The 20,051-nt window shown below is 53.4% G+C and overlaps 1 protein-coding gene across 5 annotated transcripts in view; it reads right to left on the reverse strand.

Annotated features, from left to right (window-relative positions):
• Window positions 1-16,576: 16,576 nt before the first annotated feature.
• The window catches only part of DIS3L2 (DIS3 like 3'-5' exoribonuclease 2), a 213,744-nt gene continuing 210,269 nt past the window's right edge, over window positions 16,577-20,051 (reverse strand). For all 5 annotated transcript variants that reach the window (XM_087819517.1, XM_087819515.1, XM_087819516.1 and 2 more), the window contains 5 exons: window positions 19,866-20,013; window positions 19,361-19,491; window positions 19,083-19,187; window positions 17,653-17,754; window positions 16,577-17,061 (listed from right to left, as the gene is read on the reverse strand). In XM_087819517.1, the coding sequence (XP_087675643.1) occupies window positions 16,906-17,061; window positions 17,653-17,754; window positions 19,083-19,187; window positions 19,361-19,491; window positions 19,866-20,013 (642 nt within the window). In that variant the 3' untranslated portion in view covers window positions 16,577-16,905. The remainder of the gene's footprint in view (window positions 17,062-17,652; window positions 17,755-19,082; window positions 19,188-19,360; window positions 19,492-19,865; window positions 20,014-20,051) is intronic.

Here is a 20,051-nt window from a genome sequence, read left to right on the forward strand (position 1 = left end):
TCCCGCTCCCTCCTCAATCCGCTTCAAAAAAGCAGCTGCGACTGGAACTTGCATTCGAGGGAAGCATGTTCTCAGTCTGTTGAGATCTTGCCTCCAGGTATGTCCTTTGTTTGGCTCAAATCCATTTTTATGAAAATTCTCTCCAGGTTTGGACACCCTGCCAGGGGCGTTTAGTTGGCGAAGCTGGCAGGGCTCGGAATAAGCCCAGCCAGGGCCACCCTGCGCGCCCAGCCCCGGGGTAGGCATCGGGTGTGCCTGCCGTGCCCCGTGGGCCCTTTGCTTCTCACCCGGTGAACTTGGGTGAGTCTTCTCTTGCAATCCCTGAACTACCTGCTTTAGGGAGCAGTTCCTGGCCTATTTGTGTTCTATTTATTATTACTTTTATTTTTTAAAATTGATTTTAGAAAGAGGAAGGGAGACAGAGAGAGAGAAAACAAAAACAAAAACATTGATCGGTTGCCTCCCACAAGAGCACTGACTGGAAATTGAACCCGCATCCTGGGCATGTGGCCTGACCAGGAATTGAACCCACCACCTTTGATGTACCAGACAATGCTCCACACAACTGATCCACACCGGCCAGGGCTATTTGAATTGTTCTTTTAAAAAAAAAAAATTTAAAAATGTCTTTATTGATTTCAGAGAGAGAAAGGGAGAGGGAGAGAGAGAAACATCAGTGATGAGAGTGATTGATCGGCTGCCTCCTGCAGGCCCCTGGCTGGGGATCAAGCCCGCAACCGAGTGACGTGTTCCGACCAGGAATTGAACCACGACCTCCTGGGTCACAGGTCAGTGCTCAACCACTGAGCCACACCGGCCTGGCCTGAATTGTTCTTAATTGGCTCAAAAGAAAAATTAAAATTAACATGGGAAATTGTGCCTCCGAGGCTGACAGCCCGGATGGACAGGCTCCGCTCAGCACTCTGCGAGCTTTCTGTGCAGTTTGTACAGAGCCTCAACTATCGAGCATTTACAGAAACGGGGAGAATTAACTAAAAGTGACATAGCTTAAGATGGGCAAAATGGGGCTCTTTTGATACCTCTGAATCTGCTTTTGGGTGCTCGGTTAGAAAAATCAGGCTCTAAAATGGAACTGAATGAATGGAATGCTTCCCTTGATTAGAAAATAGAAGCCTGTAAAAGGAACCCGGGTAAACTTTCCTCTCTTTGGGAACTGAAGAAAAATTTAAAGACTGTCTCTGAACTCTCAGATATATATTTTCTTTTCAAGAAAGTTAATAAGAAACTTTTAGAAACTGTCTGCACTAAAGAAGGCTTCCGAGGCTGCCCAGTGCCAACACCCCACTCGCCCCACTCCTTTCTGAGCGCCCTTCCCTGGACGTGCCTCCCCCTCCTCTTCACCACCACCCTCTGCTGACTTAGGGGGAGGTAAGAAAAGAAAGGCAGGCCGGGATAGGGCTAGAAAAAAGCAACGAATTCTTATAGCTTTCTTTAGAGAACAGCCAGTCTCAGCATGAGGGGAACCAGCAATACTTTACCCCCATGGACTAAAGCAGAACCAAGGAATCTAACTAAGGATTTTCCTGATCCTCTCTAAGATCCTGTTGGGTTTGCAAAGGAATTTGATTTAATTGTTAGAATATATGATCCTGGCTATTCTGACCTATTCCAAACTAACACACCTACTGGTTTCTGAGAGCAAAGAAGCAGAGTGGCCAGGTAAGGCCTGCTGGAAAACTCCCATAGAGGGTTTTTAAAAACAAAGAAAAGCCAAGAAAAATGTAGGGAATTAAGCCCACAGGCTTCAGCAAGCCACTGCTGAGATTTCCTCCCAGAAAATAGACTGGATGAAAATCCAGCAATATCGAGTAAAACATACTTGATTTCTTGGAATGTTTTGAAAAAACTTTCAAACAACATTCAGGATCATCTTCAGACAGTTTTAAGGATCATCAAGATGACCCTATGCTTAATTCAGCATTTCTGGAAGGATTACACAGGGAGCTTATAACTCTGATTAAACAACATGAATTAAACGGGTCGACCACATATGTTAGCAATTCTGATAAACTGGCAATTCTGGTCCGTCACTTACTTGAAACTGTTCAAAGGGAAGGGAAGGCTAGAGCTACTAAAATGATGAATTCACAGCTCCAGCAGCTTAGCAATCACCAAAGGACTTCTCAGTGAGGTCAAAGGAGAGTCTGCCTTCACTGTAAAAAACCACATCGTCTTAAGAAAAATTGTTGAAAATTGAAATGGGATTTAGAAAAAAAAAAAAAAAACGGGAGCAAGCGTGGGGCTTCTCAAAGGACTCTGGGAGGCCATCTCCCCTCCTTACCGGTGCTTCACGAGAACTTGAAATGGCCGAGGAAAGGGGAGTTACTAAGGCGCTTGCAGATCCCGGGGCTACTTCACCTGTTCTTAACCACACCCAGTAAAGTTGCCCCCTCCCTCAGAGTAAAACTGTACAGATGTTAGGGATAGCTAATCAACCAATTCTATTTTTAAATCAGAATCTGCTCCCTTCCAACCAGGGAATGTTTCGGGGTAACATATACTGTTGCTAATCAAATCTGCCCCGACTCACCTGAGACTTTCTTGAACTCCACGATGCCACACACCCTTTCCTCAGAAGGGTGAAGTGTGTTTAGAGCTAAATCAATCAACTGGAAAGATGCGTTAAAGGAACCTCCACAAAGGAAAACGAATCTCGAGGCTGAATGTCTGCTGTAGGACCATCCTGTGGAGCTCGGGCCCAGTTCAGATTCGGGAAGATCAGCTCAGCCACTCCTATCAAAATAACTATTGGCAATACCCTGCTCCACCCAGTATTTGCCAATATCCTTTAAGACCTGATGTGCTGGCTGGAATTAATCCCATTACACAAGGTTATTTATTTATTTTTAAATATGTCTTTATTGATTTCCGAGAGAAGGAGGGAGAGAAACATCAATGATGAGAGTCATTGATTGGCTGCCTCCTGCCCCCCCCCCCAATATGCCCCCATCAGGAATCAGACCGGGAATAAAACTGCCACCTCCTGGCTCATAGGTTGACCCTCCACCACTGAGCCACGCTGGCACGGCCACAGGTTACTTTAAAAGGGGTTTGTACTCCGGTGTATGAGCCCCTGTGATTCTCCTGTCCCTCCAGTAAAGGCCCAATGGAAGCGGACGGAGACCTGCCAGGTCCCCGGCAGGCAGCTGCTCCCAGGCGGCCGCAGGCTCGTTGGCTGGGGCGTCGCCCCGCACACAGAAAAGGCTGGGGGTTCAATCCCTGGCCAGGGTGAGCGCGGGAGGCAACCAGTCGATGTTTCTCTCTTGCATGGATGCTCCTCTCTCTCTAAAAAGCAATAAAAACATTCTGGGGTGAGGATTTTAAAAGCTACTCCCAGACATCCTGTGGTTCCAAACCCACGTGCTCTATTAGCAGCCGCTCCTCCCCAGTGCCGGCCCGTGCGGTGCCTCCAGCATCCCCGCAGGAAAAGTCAGCGGCTCTCCGCGTCACCCGGGAAGGTGGGCCATCTACTTAGCCTACATTGCGCAGGGGTACGTGGAGCCCCTCCATTTCTCTCAGGCACCAAAGGCTGATTTAAATGTTGATTTTCTGATCCGATATGTGGATGACTTGCTTTTACTCTCTAGACAATCTACCTACTGCAGCACTAGCTACAAAAGATGTGAGGTCTCAGAAGATAAGCTTCAATTCTGTTTGCCCCAAGTGAAATACCATTTATCTTATATCTAAAGATGGGCTGCTAATTAACCTTGAGAGGCTCAGGTGACTCCTATCCTTCCCTCTTATGGGAACTAAAAAGCAGCTTAGGGGCTTTGTAGGGATATCTGGATACTGTCACAACTGGGCTCCAAATTTTTCACCAGTGGCTCAGCCTCTACCTGCCTGATTAAAATCAGATCCACTTGGTCCCATCCAACGTAGCCTTGACAGGAAACAAGGTGCAGAAGCCCTAAGGAAGAAGGATCTGAGCTCCCACCTTGGGGCACCCTACTCATAACTCCCTTTCTTCCCTTGATGCGTGAGAATGAAGGGACGCTGTAGGACTTCCAACTCCGAAACACAGAAGCATCATTTCTATAGGATATCAGAGCCGGCGTTAGGCTCAATTCCAAAGGGGCTCCCGGGCCTGCAAGGGCGCCTCTGGTCCAGCCACGCCGTGCGAACAGCCTTCCTTGCTCCGTGGAGCCTGCTGGCCCCTCGCCACACGCAGCTTTACGCCCCGGCCCCTGCGAGGCACTCCTGCTCCCTGCTCCTGACGCTACTTTTTGCTCAATGTAAGTCTTAACCCGGCAACTTGACCGCCTTCTTGACAGGATAACGCTGGTTGCGTTTTACCCACAGACCACGTTCTCGCTCCTCGGAAGACTTACAGGAAACTCCTGTTGCTGGTGCTGACTTACTTTGGTTTACAGGTGGGTCTTATCTCAAAGACCAACAGAGACCTAAGTCAGCTGGACGCGCAGTAACTTCCCGGTGGATGTAATGGAAAGTTCGCATTGAACTGAACTAAGACCTGCCCCGCAAGCCTAATCAATTCTCTAATTCAAGCTTGTCAAGCGGCCAAAGATCAAAGGAGCCAGTGTTTACCCTGATAGTCGCTGTGCCCTTGGTGTGGCCCGTGACTCTGGAATGTTAGGGGAGCGACGGGGCTTCTTCGCTTCCTCAGGGCAGCCTATACATTCCTCCCCAGGTTGCAGAGCCATTAGATGGCAAACAGCAACCGAGACGCCTGGGAATAATCAAGATTCCAGGACATTCCGAAGCCACCAGCACGGAAACAGAAACAAAAAGAAATCATGTAGCTGATGCAGCAGCTAAACAAGCAGCCGTAAGCAATCAAATTATCTGGACCCAGCAATGTTCTTTGCTCTCTGCTAACCCAATAAAAGATTCTGCTTAAAGAAATTGATAAATTAGCAGATGATTCATTTCACAGTGCCCTCCCAGGAAAGGAAGACTTCAGAGACCGTGGCTTTCAACCAGCAGATTGGGTCTGTTGGAAGAGAGCAAATAAGACTCTCCCCAGCCTCGCTGGAAAAGACCAGGTCAGGTGTTACCGATCCATGTGCAACTAATTTTTTTTTTTTAGTTTTGTTGTGTGCAACTAAACTTAAAGAGGTGACTCACTGACTCAGATTTCTCATCTAAAAAGGCGCCTAACCAGGTGGACACCTGCCCCTCTCCCTGACACTTGCCTGTACCTATAAGGGACATCAAAGGCTCCTCTGGGATGAGAAGTTGTTGATCCCAAGACAGCAACAAGGCCTGTGCACCTACAGATTGATACTGAACTCACAAACCATTTTCTTTGATTGCCTTTACCTGTCTGCTAAGGATATTAGTCATAATAATAGCTACTTACTCTTTGGGTTTTTCTATATAGTCCAACTGTTTATGATTGCTGAACATGTATAACTGTTCATTCTCTTTATGGCTTATGTAAATGTTACAGTAGATGCAAAATACAGAAAAAAGAGACAGACAGCAAAACTCAGATCATGACAGTTCACAGGATAGAAATGATCCAGAGTGTTTTTCATGATGAGGCCATACGACCTGACTGCCTTTCCATTTACCTGCCCTTCCCTTTCTGGGAAAATTTGGCCTCAACTCACATCCCATGGTTATGATAACTCACATCCCATGGTTATGACACTGCCCCATCCCCGATGGTCAACAAGAGGGTGATACTGAGACCTAGGAATGAGCCTTCTGAGCCCTGTAAGACCACACTATCCACCAGGTTGGTCATCGGTGCATTCTTCGCATTGATTTATGGCCACAAGGGGGAATTGCAGGCTCATGCTAGAGGTGCCAGGATCTTTCTACTGCAGAGGCTTCGGAGAGAGCAGTGCCCAGCCCCTGAGGCATCCTGCTCACAGTGACAAGGTTGGGGGTGACCATGAAAACTCTTCAGATGACCAAGAACAAGCCCCATTCATGGCAAAGTACTGGAAAGGGCTCTCGTGAGTTTTCCTCCCTCTCTTCCCAGCTTCCCTCCTCCTTCAAGACCAATGTGCGACGTGTCCTGAGGGGCGAGAGCTATCGGTCTTAGGCACCCAGTGAAAACCTTAAAAACACACCTTCCCTGCACCTGCCCTTCAGGGGAAAGCCGATGGAACAGCTGCTCGGAATGTTTCCCTGGACACCCCACTTTGAGGCCAACAATGTGATTGACAATAAACCCCTCATGCCTGCACACTGAAAAAACTTGGAAGCAGAAACCATTATAAAATTTAGATACACTTTACATAGCATAAAATTCACCTTTTCAAGGGTACAGCTCAATTTCTTTAGAAGGTTTGAAGTTGTGTGGCCATCGACACTAATTCTAGAATACAGATCTACTTCTAAAACCGGCAGAGTTTTCAGATGTAGGGGTACCTTGGGTTTGAGCCCGTTTATGAAACAGGCATGTGGCACCTTCCCATTGGTTGGGGAGACCAACTCCAGCTGACTGACAGCAGGGAAGACAAACAGGAGCTGCATTCTGACACAGGCCTTTGCCCAGCTGGTGGACAGGTTCCCGGGAGTGTGGCGCTTCAGTGAGCCCAGCTGACCACGGCCTTCTTCCACTGCGCCCCCCTTCTCGTGACAGCCACTAAAACCAGGATTGGAATGAAGTGCCCTGAGCCAGGCCTTCAGGGGGATGTTGGTGTTAAACGGAGACTGTAGTAAAGAAGGAAGCGCGCTCTGTCATCTTAGTATTTCTAGTGAGCCAGGTTGTTTTCCGCACCTTTGTAAGTGGGCAAATAAATTTGTCATTCTGTTAAAAATGCATCGAAAAATAGGGTTGACTGCACCTTTCTGGGATTCTTTTAAACGTTCCCTTTGGGTGTGTGAGGTACTCAGTGCGTGTAGCTCTGCCGGAGCGGGTGCTGCGGGGTGCTGGCCTCGGGAGGGAGGTCAGACAGGCCTGGTGTCTGCGCCTCCGCCCGGTTTCCCATCTCCTCCCTCTGCGCCCCTCCCCGCAACAGGACGGAGGGTCTTCTCCCCACAGTCGCCAGGTCACGCTGTGCCCATGCCCGAAGCCTTCTGGTCACACCCACACTGTGGGTCAGTCCTGAGCTCCTGCCCGCCCCTCGGGCTCTCTCCCCTTTGATGCAGCTGCCGGCCTCCAGCGGCTCTCGCTCGCTGCCTGGGGATCCCTGCTCAAGCCTCCTGCCTCAGTCCCTGCACCTGGCTGCTCCCCAGGGGGCCCTCCCTGCTCCCTGGCCTCCCAGGCTGTCACCCCCCGCATACTCTGCCCCCACATGCTAATGACCTTTCTTTCCAGAATGTATTGGTTGTATACACCAGTTTAGTTGATTACGCCTGTGTTCCTCCCAGAAGAGAGGCCCCCGCAGGGCAGGGCGTCTCCTGTTCACCAATCCATGCCCGGTGCCCACATGGCCTCAGGGTGGGGGCAAGGGCTGGTCTGGGGCTGCCCAAAGCTTCTAGGCGCTCCTGCTGGGAAAGGGCATTGGGAGTGACCATGTCGGTAGCAGAGTGACTTGGGCCAGATCATTCTATTCTGTGTCTCTATCTATTCCTCTCTGTAATGGAACCAGGCCCAGGCCCAGTGATTCTCTCGAAGCATTTCCACCCCCCTCATGTCACCCAGCAGCCTCCTCTGCCACCAAGGTGCAGGGTGACAGGAAGCCCATTGTTATCAGGGAGCTTGGACGTTGCTCAAGTACCCGTTTGGGGACAGGGAGTCCCGAGCAGCCAAGGGGGACCTTGGGGGCGGCTGGAAAGCCAGGGCCTCAGCCTCCAGGTGGGGGAGGGGCGGCGCTGGCAGCTGAGGCTCACTTATCGCCGGCAGGTAAGGGTGAGGCCTAGAGGCCCCAGGTGGGTCCCAGGCTTTGGGCAGGGGTGCGGCTGCTCCGGGGGGGGGGGGCGGGGGAGGCGGGGTCCCCGGGGTGGGGGTGGGGCGGTCGGGGCACCCAGGGTCTGCTCCTGCGGGCCTGGGTTTCCGAATCCAGGGGCACCGCCGCCTGCTGCCTGTAGTCGGGGTCACCTGGCCAGAGGTGGGGGTTCAGCGTGGGGCTCCAGGGCCCTTGGGTGCCTCCCCGCTTCCATGAGCTCCGGAGGGAGGCCCCCAGCCGGCCCACCGGGCCAGCGTGCTCACCGCTCCGGCTGTGGCTGACCCTGGCTCCCCGCAGGTCTGTGGGGTGGCGGGAAGGTGGCAGAGCGGGACTCCAGAGCGGCTGGGGCCCTGGCGAGGCCGGAAGGACAAGACTGAGGCACCAGAGTACTGGCTTCAGTTCAAGGTGCTTGGGCTTGAATCAGGGGAGGCCTGGATCCCTGACTGTAAAAGGCTCCATGTCCCTCCCTGTGCCCCAGGCAGCCACCCTGAGTCAGCCCCTCTGGCCAGGTGTGACTAGGCCTTGGGGCCCGGGGCCTGAACAAGGTGGAGCCACCTGCACAGGATCAGCCCAGGTGTCTCCCCAGGCCAGGGTGGGGTGAGGCAGGTGCCCTCTGGGTGAGGACATTGGCAGTGCCCTGATGGGGCCCTCTGTCCCACAGTCCTGGGGCCCTGTGACTCCTTCATTTGTCTCACTGGTTCAGTATTTCCTGGGAACCAGTTGGGCCCAGGCACGGTTCTGGGCGCTGAGGGAGGTGGGGTGCAGGCACAGGGTCTGGGCAGGGGCCTGGTTTGGCTTCCTGATGTTGATGTCGCCCTGCCACCAACATGGCTCCTCACCAGGCTTGGCCTGGGCAGGTGGACAGGCACTGGGGTACAGGGTGTGCCCAGGAGCCTTGGCCGAGTCTTGTTCTGTGGAAAAGGGTGGGGTGGTGGTGACAACAGAGTGGGGACCTGGTCTGTGTGTCCAATTACCCTGGGCTGGGCCAGCCTTGCTTGTGTTTGGGAGAGGCCAGTAAGCCAGGACAAGTGGACAGGGAAACTGAGACAGATAAACAGCAGAAAATCTAGATGACAAGCAGTTTGCAGCCACCTAGTAAATCCTGTCTTCCCTAAACCTGGGACACTTCAGAGAAAATGGTTTGCACTTCTCCTCCCCAGCTAGAGGATAAATAACTTAAATCACCTACTGGGGAAACAGAGCAGAAATCCAATTAGTGCCGTTTGCCAACCACACCCAAGGACAGATGAAGTTAAGGGAATAAGTCTCATTTTTGTGCATCAGCATAAATCTAATGAACATTCTATTGAGAGCCTCCCCTAAGACGGCCCCTCAAAGCCCAGCCTTTAAAACCCCTCAGAACAAAGGTATGGCCTCCCCAGGAGCACAACCACGCCTCCCCCACCCCTTTCCCCACAGGCACTCACCTCCTAAACTCTAAGGGACGCCAGGAGCTTACAACCAGGGCAGCAATGGGCAGTGGCAGTTCGTCCCAGACCAACCCCGAGCCTGTCCCCAGGGCCCCCTTTTCTCTGACTTCTTAGTGAGCCAAAGCAGCCCAGCCTTGGCTCGTTTCCCAGCCCTTCCTTGTTTCACTGTCCCCAGCTTTGATAAATGCCCTCTAGAATTCACCGGGACTCCTGTTGTTAAACCTTCCCTGCACGGTCAAGAACCCACAGACCGCCCGGCGGGCGGGGCTCAGCAGTTGAGCGTCGACGACGTAAGATCCAGGAGATCGGGGTTCGATTCCCAGCCAGGGCACATGCCGGGTTGTGGGCTCGATCCCCAGTGGGGGGCGTGCAGTGGGCAGCGGATCAATGACTCATCATTGATGTTTTTCTCTCTCTCCCTCTCTCTGAAATCAATAAAGATATATTTAAAAAACAACAACAAAAACCCACACACTACTCGCTGGCCACAGGCAGACCCACTCAGCCCAGGTGTCCTGTCCCGTGACATGTGTGCCTGCAGGGGGCAGGCCGGAGTGGCGCCCTGTGCCCTGTGCCCTGTACACGACGTTGACCTCGACTCCCTTGGACATTGGCTGGAGCCCAGGCATGGTCTGCTCTCCGATGATTAGGAGCTAAGAGCATTCCTCCTATCCAGCGATCCCGCCTCCGGGTGTGCACCCAGAAGAACTAAAGCAGGCTCTCCACGACACTATTGCACCCCCACATTCATAGCAGCACTACCTGCAGCAGCCAGGAGGGGTGTCAGGGCCCAGGTCAGGCTGCTGCGCCGCGTCCCAGGGTGGCCTCTTGATTATTTCCAACTGCAGTCACCTGGGAGGCAGCAGGAGCCAGAGCAGCCCTGACCCTGCTCTGTGGCCCTGGAAGCAGGAGGTAACTCTCCGGGGGACAGGTGCCCTTCCTGCTCCGGAGCCCCGAGACACAGCTTCTCACAGCCAGGCGCCCGAGGGGCGAGCTGCGCAAACACGCCGCCCGGCCCGTTCCTTCTCAGAGCAGCGCCTTTCTACGTCCTGTCGGTTTCTCAGAAACGTGTTTGTCTAAAAAGTATTAAAAGATGCCTGGTTCCATCATTTTTCTTTCTTTTTTTTTGTTCTCACTCTAGGATATTTTTTCCATAGATTTTTTTGAGAGTGGAAGGGAGGGAGAGGGTGGGGAGAGAAAGGGAGAAACATCCATGTGAGAGACACATCCACCGGTTGCAGGGAGGGAACCTGCAACCCAGATGCGTGCCCTTGACTGGGAGCTGAGCCCGAGACCCTTCAGTGTGCGGGCCGACACTCCAACCACTGAGCCACACCGGCCAGGGCAGTTCGATCATTTTTTTTTTTTTTTTTTAAATATCTTTACTGATTTCAGAGAGAGGGAGAGGGAGAGAGAGAAACATCGATAAGAGAGTCACTGATCGGCTGCCTCCTGCAACGCCCCCGACTGGGGATCAAGCCCGCAACCCGGGCATGTGCCCTGACCGGGAACCGAACCCCAACCTCCTGGATCCTAGGTCGATGCTTAATCGCTGAGCCACGCCGGCCAGGCAGTCTGATCACTTCTCGAGCCTCATGTTCTGACCCGAGCACCACGCCCTTGCGCAGGTATTAAACTGGTGTTTCTCCTTGAGGACTCACTAGCGCTTTAACGTCCTAATCTGTGTCCCAACATTTGAGGTTTTGCAGCGTGAACTCTCAGGCTGCTTACGGAGCCTGACTCCGCTCCCAGGCCTGGAATCGGCCCACAGAGTGAAGTCTCTCTGCGCTGCCTGACTTGTGCTGAGCAACCCAGAGCTCGTGTTCTGCAGCCTGAGCCAGAGCCAGGACCTTGACAAGTGCCTCCTGGTTATCCATTGTTCTTGCACCTCTGAGCCAGCAGATGGGTGAATTTTGCAGCTGCCCCACCTCTCGAGGCACCAGTGGTGGAGGTGTGTGGCCTTCCCGGAGCCACTCGCCTCTTTGATCAGCAGCCGCCGCGTTGACTTTGGAAACCTTGCTCTGTCTCCTGCACTTTGGAAGATGTCTTTGGTTCACACTGAGGGCTATGTCCCTGATTTGCAAATTGTATCTGAATAAAACTCTTTTAATTCATTTTGGAATGTCTGTTATCTTGTTAATCTAGTCGTGTCAATTTATTACTAGTCCAGAATTAAGAACTAAAGGGTAGAAGGGGAGAATTCTCCCCTCTCCCACAGGCACAAGCAACTTGCATGTCCATCCACAGATGAATGAAAAGCGAAATGTGATGTCCATACTGTGGGTGGAAACGGGGCTCTATGGAAAGGAACCTCACGGGGCCATCTGACCATAAATTCCTACCCAGGCAGGTCATGCTGGGCAGTCACACCCCAGGCCTGTAACTTCTTTAGTGAAAAGCTTTAAGCCAGCCCTGGCCTTTGCTCTGGTGCGTCTAGGTTAACACAGCTTAGATATACCAGCAGCAATACCTCTCGAGAGGTATTAGAGCAGCCGACAGAACCTTGAGGGTAAAGTTCCTTCGTCCCCACAGTCTATATATTAAAAACAGATACACACCTGACCAAAAGAAACCATAAAAAGAGAGCGCAGAGGTCACATTACAGAAAGGGTTTAAGTTCATAGCCTCAGTCATGCGCGAATTCACACTCTTCATCCAGGTGTGGAACGCACCCCCCCTTGTTTAAGGTCAGCAGAGGCATCGGGCCTCCTCCCACTCGTGGGGCTCACGTCTTCCGTCTGCTTCAGCACCTCTCCAGCTCCACCCCTGGACTCTGTGGGCCGACCTGGGATGGCGGCCTCTGCGGCAGGGCCTGGGGCCGAGCCCTTGTGCGGAGCTGCCACAGCGGGGCCAGCAGCCTCGTCGGCAGCCCTGCCCTTCCCGGGCCACACCGCCGCCTCCAGGCTGGCAGCTGCCCAGGGCCTGGCCCCTCACCCTGCACTGCCTGGTCTTGGTTCAGACACAATAAACAGTCCCGAGGGCTCCACCCATGCAGCCAAGACGGCCACCTGGGTCTTGGAGCTGAAACCCTTAGGCAGCATTTTAACTGAGAGGGAATATGAGGTTGCTTGTCAGCAGAAATTTTATTTACTGGGATAATGGAGTTTGATGTACCCATTGCTGAATGTACAGGGCACCTTTCAAACCCACTATAGCTCCATTCTTGCTAAGGAAAAAAGAATTTTTTGTTTTTACTTTTAATGTTTATCCAAGTTACACATGAATGTGAAGCATAGAATAGCTCCATGTTTTTACAACCAAGCAAGAAAAGTGGTCCCCTTCTCCCTGCTGGTCCCTCCTCACGGGCAATCACCTTCCCCTCTTGGCTTTTTCTTTTGATATTTACCAGTTTCTAAATCACGTACTTGTGCATTTTTTAACTGTCGGCTCTATCTATGGCTATCTTGTGTTGCAATTTTGTTCCTGTCACCCATTGGGGTGTGGTGAGCCATACCCGACCCACCTAAACCACCACCACCCTTTATTTATTTGATCACAAATCTGCTATTTGGGCAGCTCCTGAAGGAGACAGCCGCGTCTGCTCTTCGCGGCCTCAGCTGGGGTGCCCGGACAGGAGCTGGGGACCCACTCCCCGAGGAGGTTGTCCTAGGCCGACAAACTGGCTCCTCTCCGCATGGGCTTCTCCACAGGCTGCTTTAGCTTCCCTGCAATATGACACTGCATTCTAAGAGACAGGAGGAAGCTGCCGGTTTCTTAGGGCCTGGGTCTGAAAACCAGCCCACTGTCACGTTGGACATTTCTACCTGGTAGCAGCCACAGGGCCTGTCCAGATTCAAGGGAGGGGACATAGATTCCATTTCTATTTCATTAATTAACTTAGCAGCTCCACTGGGGTATAATTGACAAATAGGAATTGTATATATGTATTTAAGGTGCAAAACTTGATGTTTTGATATATGTATACACCGTGAAATGACCACCATAATCAAGCTAATTAACATAACCTCACAGTCACCATTTTCTCTTTGTGGTAAGAGCATTTAAGATCTGCCCTCTTAGCCACGGCCAGGCAGCTCAGTTGGTTAGAGTATTGTCCCAATACACCAAGGTTGCAGGTTTGACCCCTGGTCAGGGCACATACAAGAATCAACCAATGGCCCAGCTGGTGTGACTCAATGGATTCAGCATCATCCCATGCACCAACAGGCCACCAGACTGATTCCTGACCTGGGCACATGCCCGGGTTTTGGGCTCAGTCCCCAGGAGCGGGTGTGCAGAGGCAGCCAATCAATGATTCTCACTCACCCATCACTGATGTTTCTATCTCCCTCTCCCTTCCTCTCGCTCTAAAATCAATAAAAACATTAAAAAAAAAATCAACCAATGAATGCATAAATAAGTGGAACAAATGGATGTCTCTCTCCCCTCTCTAAAAATAAAATTATTTTTAAAAAAGACCTACTCTCTTAGCAAATTTCAAGCATACAACACAGTATTGTTACCTATATCACCATGCTGTACATTAGGTCTCCAGAACTCATTCATTTTCTAACTGAAACCTTCTACCCTTTGACCCAGAGCTCCTAATTCTTTCCCTCCCCCCCCACCCTGGGAACCACCACTCTCCTCTCTGCCTGTATTTTAGATTCCACATATGAGAACATACAGTATTTCTTTCTGTGCTTGGCTTATATCACTTAGCATAACATCCTCTAGTTCATCCAGGCTGTCATAAATGGCAGGATGTCCTCTTTAAAGGCCGAATAACATTCCATTTTATGTATGTACCACATCTTCTTTACCCATTCATCTGCAGGACACTTGGGTTGTGTCCTCATCTCGGCTTGATCATGAGGACCTGCTTGCCCACGTGCTGGGTGTCAGCACTCTCCTAACCTCGATTTCCGACTTTATAAAAAATATATTTTATTGACTTCAGGAAGAGGAAGGGAGAGAGAGGTAGAAACATCAATGATGAGTCACTGATCGGCCGCCTCCTGCACGCCCCCTACTGGGGATCGAGCCCACAACCCGGGCATGTGCCCTGCTGGGAATCGAACCTCGATCTCCCAGATCCTAGGTTGATGCTCAACTGCTGAGCCACACCGGCCAGGCCCTTTGCCATTTTTTCTGGGCACTGTCCCTTCATGGCTGGGAATATACAACCCAGACTCGGAACTTTGCTAGAACCTCGTTATATGGTGACATTTTTTTGTGTCTGTCTCTCTCCCCCATGGTAATACAGGAAAACACAGCCTTGCTCATGTGTCCGCACAGCCATGCAGGTGGTCTGGGACAGCTGAAGAAGGAATCAGTCTTCCTTAAAGAGTTTTTATTGATTTTTAGAGAGAGAGGAAGGGAGAGGGAGAGAGAAACATCGATGAGAGAGAAGCGTCCATTGGCTGCCTCCTGCACTCCCCCTACTGGGGATTAAGCTGGCAACCTGGGCATGTGCCCTGACCGGGAATTGAACCAGTGACCTCTCGGTGGATGGACAACAATGAGTCTTCCTTTTAATCTTTTTTTAAGTTTTTCCACCTTTTTTTTTATTCTTTAAAAAAAATTATTTGTTTTGCAAGTCTTCCTTTGTGATGAGTTTCGTTTCATCACCCCTTTTGTCAAGTCCCCTGAGCGTGGTGCCACAGGAAGCACTGTCTTCCTTCTTGGACCCGTGGACACGGTCCCACCCACACCATGCACATGAATGGAGGCATGGCTGCATGTGTGGGTGCAGATGGAGGGCCCAGACAGTGGGGTGTGGTGGAAGGCAGGTGCCTGAGCCCTAGTCCTAGCTGGGCAGTCTTGCTATATCACCTTGGCCAGAGACGTGACCCCTTTCTGGGTGCAGTTTCCACTCCTGTCAAATGGGGTGGTGGGATGGGGCTGCTATGGCCCCGTGGCTCTAGGGACATCAGGGCGAGGCCTGCCTCTGCCTCCCACGCAAGTTCCGGCAGCAAAGACCTTCCTTGCTGACCAAGCCAGCTGTTCCTCATGAGGCCTGGAGGCGCTGGGGCATATGGAGGGATGTCCGGTCTGGGTCCACGCTGCCCGGGAGGGGGCCCCAACACTGACCCACCGCGTCCCTGAAGGGCACCACCCCATGGGCGCTGCTCTGCCCTCAGCTCCCAGGCTCTGAGGGAGGTCCTGGGGGACAGAGCTAGAGAGGAGGGCTGCTCCTCCTCCGAGGATGGGGCAGTTGAGGGACAGGGTTGGCATGTCTCAACCCTGGGCACTTACTGTGAGGCCACCCAGGCCAGGGCAGCACCCAGAAACCTCCTCATCCAAATACCAAACCACCAGGTGCTCACCTCTCTTCTCTTCCACATACTTGGTTCTAGAAGGCTCTGGGGACGGGAGCAGAAAGGGGATGGTGGCCCCTGGGACATCTTGGAAATGGCAGGACGGACAGACTGAAGGCTGACTGAGGTGTCAGAGGAGAGAAAGGAACAGGGGGCAGGTAGAGACGTATCCTTTGTCTCTCTGGGACCCAGCCCAGTGCTGGGTGGACCATGAGCCACAGCCTGCCAGTGACAGACAGAGGCGCTGTGAGGTACTGCGTTGAATTTTTCTCTGAAGGAAATTCACTATAACTAGACCAAAGGAACTGTTAATATGAACCCCCAGGAAACAGTGTGGTGAAGCCGGGGGCCTTGGTCACCATGGTTTTCACACTAGTTTCTGACAGCTCCTGGGAAGGCAAACTGTGGTTTCCAAGTTTGGTGGGAAGAAGCATGTGCTGTGCTGTGGTCGGGCCCGCTGGGGGGAGAGTGCTGTCCAGGGGCCTGCCGTCTCTGTCCATGTCCCTGAAGATGGTGGCATCAGTAGACCAGAATGCCTGACAGGTGACTAGGCTGGGCTGGGCCACCAGGAGCCCGTTTCCCCCTCCCTAGTTGGGAAGGCCAGTTTGCGGGCCCCTCACTTTGCTCCCAGACTCCCTTGATGTTGCCAGGGTGCAAGACTGGGACTGAAGGTGCTGAGCAACCAGCTTGAACCAAGGGAGACAGGGCCAGAGTTCTGGCCTGGGGGGGGGGGGGGTCACAGGACCCACACTGCATCCCGAGGCCCAGTGGGCTGGCAGGCAGAGAGGAAGTGGTGGGGGCAGGGATGGACAGCTAGCAGGCGGGAGGGCGATGGGTGAGCTTGCCACCTTGCATACTAATTATATTTCTAATCAGCCAGAACGATATGTCAGGTGGCGAGCTCCGTGAATCATCCTGGAACTGACAGGAAGGTTCCAGAGGGTGGTGATCCAGCTCAGCTGTGAGGGGTGGAGCCTGAGCCAGGGCCCTGGTCCTGGGCCCAAGGGGGCACCCTACCGCCCAGCCTCCCCACGGAGCCCCATACACCAGACTGCACTTCACACTTGATTTTACTCCATGACACTGATTTGCTGAAAACTCCATTTCCTGGGCAGGGGAAGGCAGTAGGTGGCCTCCCAGGAGGACAGGGCACAACTGCTCTGGTGAACACTGGCCAGGCCTCAGTCTTCTGTCTAGCCCCATCCCCTCCCCTCCAGTTCATTTAAAAACTGAGCTGCAAAAATAAAATAGGATGAAAAAAATAAAAACAAAACCCTGAGTTGTTAAAAACCAAATTAAAAATCCCCTTTGGTGTCAAAAGGTCCTATTCCTAAAAGCCAGTGGGTGGGGTAGGCAGGTGGGTGGGGCGGTGCCAGGATGGTGGTTTCAGTCCTCCTTCTCATGGTCATGGTCACTGTCACACTCCTTGTCCTGCAGGCCCAAGAGGTTCTCAGTGCCTGGCCGCTTCAGGATGGCGCTGTACTTGAGGGCTGCAGCCTCTGCCCGCAGCACTACCTCCACCAGGCTGAAGATGGTGACGACCTGTGGCAGAGCAGAGCCCGGCAGTGACATGGGGGGGCTCAAGGGGCTGGCCACAGGCCATGAGGGCCAGGGGCCTATGGCAAAGTCCAGCTCTGCCACCATCTGTCCAGTGGGGCCCCAGGACCACTCGCTCTGCGCCTTTAGGCCTCTGCTGCCAGTCTGAGAGCTGAACCCAATCAGGTACTGATGCTGTGGGTCCTGGTGCCTGGCACACAGTAGGCACTCAGTGTGGACAAACAGCTGGGGTATGGGCTGTCCTTGGGAGCATGTCGTAGGTACAAACTGTTATACAGAATTTGTTGGACAGGAGGTCCATAGCTTTCATTAGATTCTCAAAGGACCCCAAAAGTTAAGGACTTGGTTTTAAAGAGGCAGGCAGAGCCTCCCCCAACCTCCACCTCTCCTCACAGTGAGTGTCCCCAAGGGAGGGAAGGTGGTGCCAGAAAGCTAGAAGGGGGTGTGGGTAAGCCTGGGTGCTGGAGAAGGCCAGGGGGGTGCAGCCCAGGAGGCAGGAGGAGGGCTCCCCAAGTGCCAGGGGTGGACAGGGACACAGTGGTGCTCTGGGAAAGTAGCCCCAGCCCCAGTTCTAACCTGCTGCACTGGCTCCTGCTCCAGGTCCTCAGGATCCCAGACAAGTGTGAGCACCGGCTTCTTGCCCACCCTCTGGAAGTGGTGGGACCGCAGGGGCAGGGCCTGGGGTGCACAGAGCTGGGTCTCAGGTCTTGGGCTCTGGGTACCACCTCCTAACCTTTGATCCTGCACAGCCCTGATGCTGGGAAGTAGCCTCCTGCCTTGGCCCACCTCCAACTGGCCTCAGGGAGTGCCCTGCCCTGAGGGCCAGCCCAGCAGCTGGTGTTTGACTTTCCAGGGGTGACCCCCCCATCTTCACCTCTGGCCAGCTTCAGGGCGGCCCTGCCAGGCCATCTTCCACTGAGGCAGGATAAGGCCAGTACCTAGGCTCTGTGTGTTATTTGGGGAAGTGGTGGGTCTGCCTTTGCTCCTCAGGACCTGGGCCAGAGGACCAGGCACCTGAGGCTGGAGGGCTACTGCCCCCTGCTGGCACTAGGTGTTAGCACAGACTGAGGGTTGGGTTGTCTGCAGAGATGATCTAGACCTGAACTTCTGTAGCACTCATTAAACATCAAGACTCAAGGACAAGAACGCTGATTGGTCCCAGCTGGTCTCTATTCTGTCTCTTCTCTTTTACTACATGTTGTTAATATCATGCTCATTCCACACTATGTGCTGAGCCCTGCACTCCCTAAAGTGCTTTGGATGTTAACCCCAAGGTAGGCTGAAGCAGCTCCGTCAGGTGGCCTTAGACAGGCACCAAGACTTGGAATGAACAGCCACCAGGGGCAAAGGGTGGTTTTTTTCCTTTTGTTTAGGGGAAATCGCCTCCAGAGTGGCCATGGACCATTCTTTCTGATCTTTTCTTCCCCCATGTTTCTATAAAAAATCTCACAAAACCTGCCTGCCCTACCATCCTGTACCAGTTGTGGAGGGACCTGTTTTATGGTTGCCTAAGTCCTTGGAGAAGATGGCCTGGATCCCCTTCCCAGACAGACACAGCTGGGTGTCTTGGCAGGGCCCATGGGTGGGCTTGGTGCTGGGTGGGGGAGGGGAGCAAGGTCAGGGGCTCCATGCCTTCTGCCCCATGTGCCGGCTCAGCTCACACCTGGGCGAGGGTGCAGTGCAGTGTCACCACCATAGCCTGGATCCTCAGTGTGGATGGGGATAGCAGGGTCCTCGACCTGTGCTCCCATCCTCCATGCTTGTGTGTCCACAGAGGGCTGTCCCTGGGCCAGAACCCCCAGATCCTAGGGAACTAGGAAGGAGGCCTCAGTGGAGGGGAATGGGACAGAAGGGGAAAACAGTGCTAAGTGGGTGTCTGGGAGGGGACAGGGCAAGGGAACTACATGGCCTTGTACTCATCTCACAGTCCAGGAGCTTCTGCACCCTGTAGCTGGCCTCTGCCCACCCAGCAGGTACCTCACGTGGCCTGGTGGCCCTGCACTCACATTGCAGTAGATGCGCTTGTGCACCCCATAGCGCAGCACCAGCACGTCGAAGGCTTGGTTCAGGACGCCCAGCACCATGGCTTCCGACTCCAAGGGGCCACTCTCCTGCAGGGCAGGGCAGGCTCCAGCCAAGGCTTGGCAACGGGATATGGCGTCCCCCCAGGGCCTACCCCGGCTGCTGAAGGCCCCAGGACTCCTCCAGGGCCCTTGTGAGCAGCTGCCCAGGAGGGAAGGTGGGGCAAAGGGGAGGGGAGGAGGAGTAAGGAAGATGGATTTACCTTGACCAGGACGGCGAAGAAGAGGTGGGTGCTGAGCTCGTGCACGCGCTTGGACGCCATGCGGCGGTCGTTGCAGTGGTCGGCCTGCTTCTGCAGGGCACTGGGCTCCACATCTGGCACCTCCCTGTAGCCTGAAAAGAGGGTGGTTGGGGGGCTGCTGGTGGGGGCATTGCTCTGTGTGTACTGGCCAAGGCTGGGTGATGGGCAGCGTGGTGCCCTGGGACCAGGCAAGTTGAGGCCTGGCAGGCCTATGCGGAGCCAAGGCCTCCTCCTGCCCAGCTCCAGAGGCTGAGAATGGTGGGGTGGCCTTTCGCTTTTAATGAGCCCTAATGTGGCTCCTTCCACAGGTACTCACAGGGAGTTTCTCGCCCAGGCTCCCTGCTGCTGGGGCTGCCCACCCCTTCGAACTTCCACAGTCACCGCAGTGCAGCCTCCGGGCACCCACTCTGGGGGAGGGGGGGCGGCGAGCTGGGCACCGGCCTGCATTCAGAGTGGTGCCCCTTACCGAGTGCGGCAGCCAGGAGCCGGTGCACCACGATGTCAGGGAAGCGGCGGATGGGTGAGGTGAAGTGTGTGTAGAGCGGGACGTTGAGTGCGTAGTGCCGGAACTGCTCCGGGTCCTGCAGCATCCCCGAGCAGAAGTATAGCGCCATCTAGGGGAGTGGGCACTCTTAGAGCCTGGCCAGGCCAG

The sequence above is a fragment of the Miniopterus natalensis genome, chromosome 8 (assembly GCF_054644295.1).
Source record: "Miniopterus natalensis isolate mMinNat1 chromosome 8, mMinNat1.hap1, whole genome shotgun sequence".
Lineage (NCBI taxonomy): Eukaryota > Metazoa > Chordata > Mammalia > Chiroptera > Miniopteridae > Miniopterus > Miniopterus natalensis.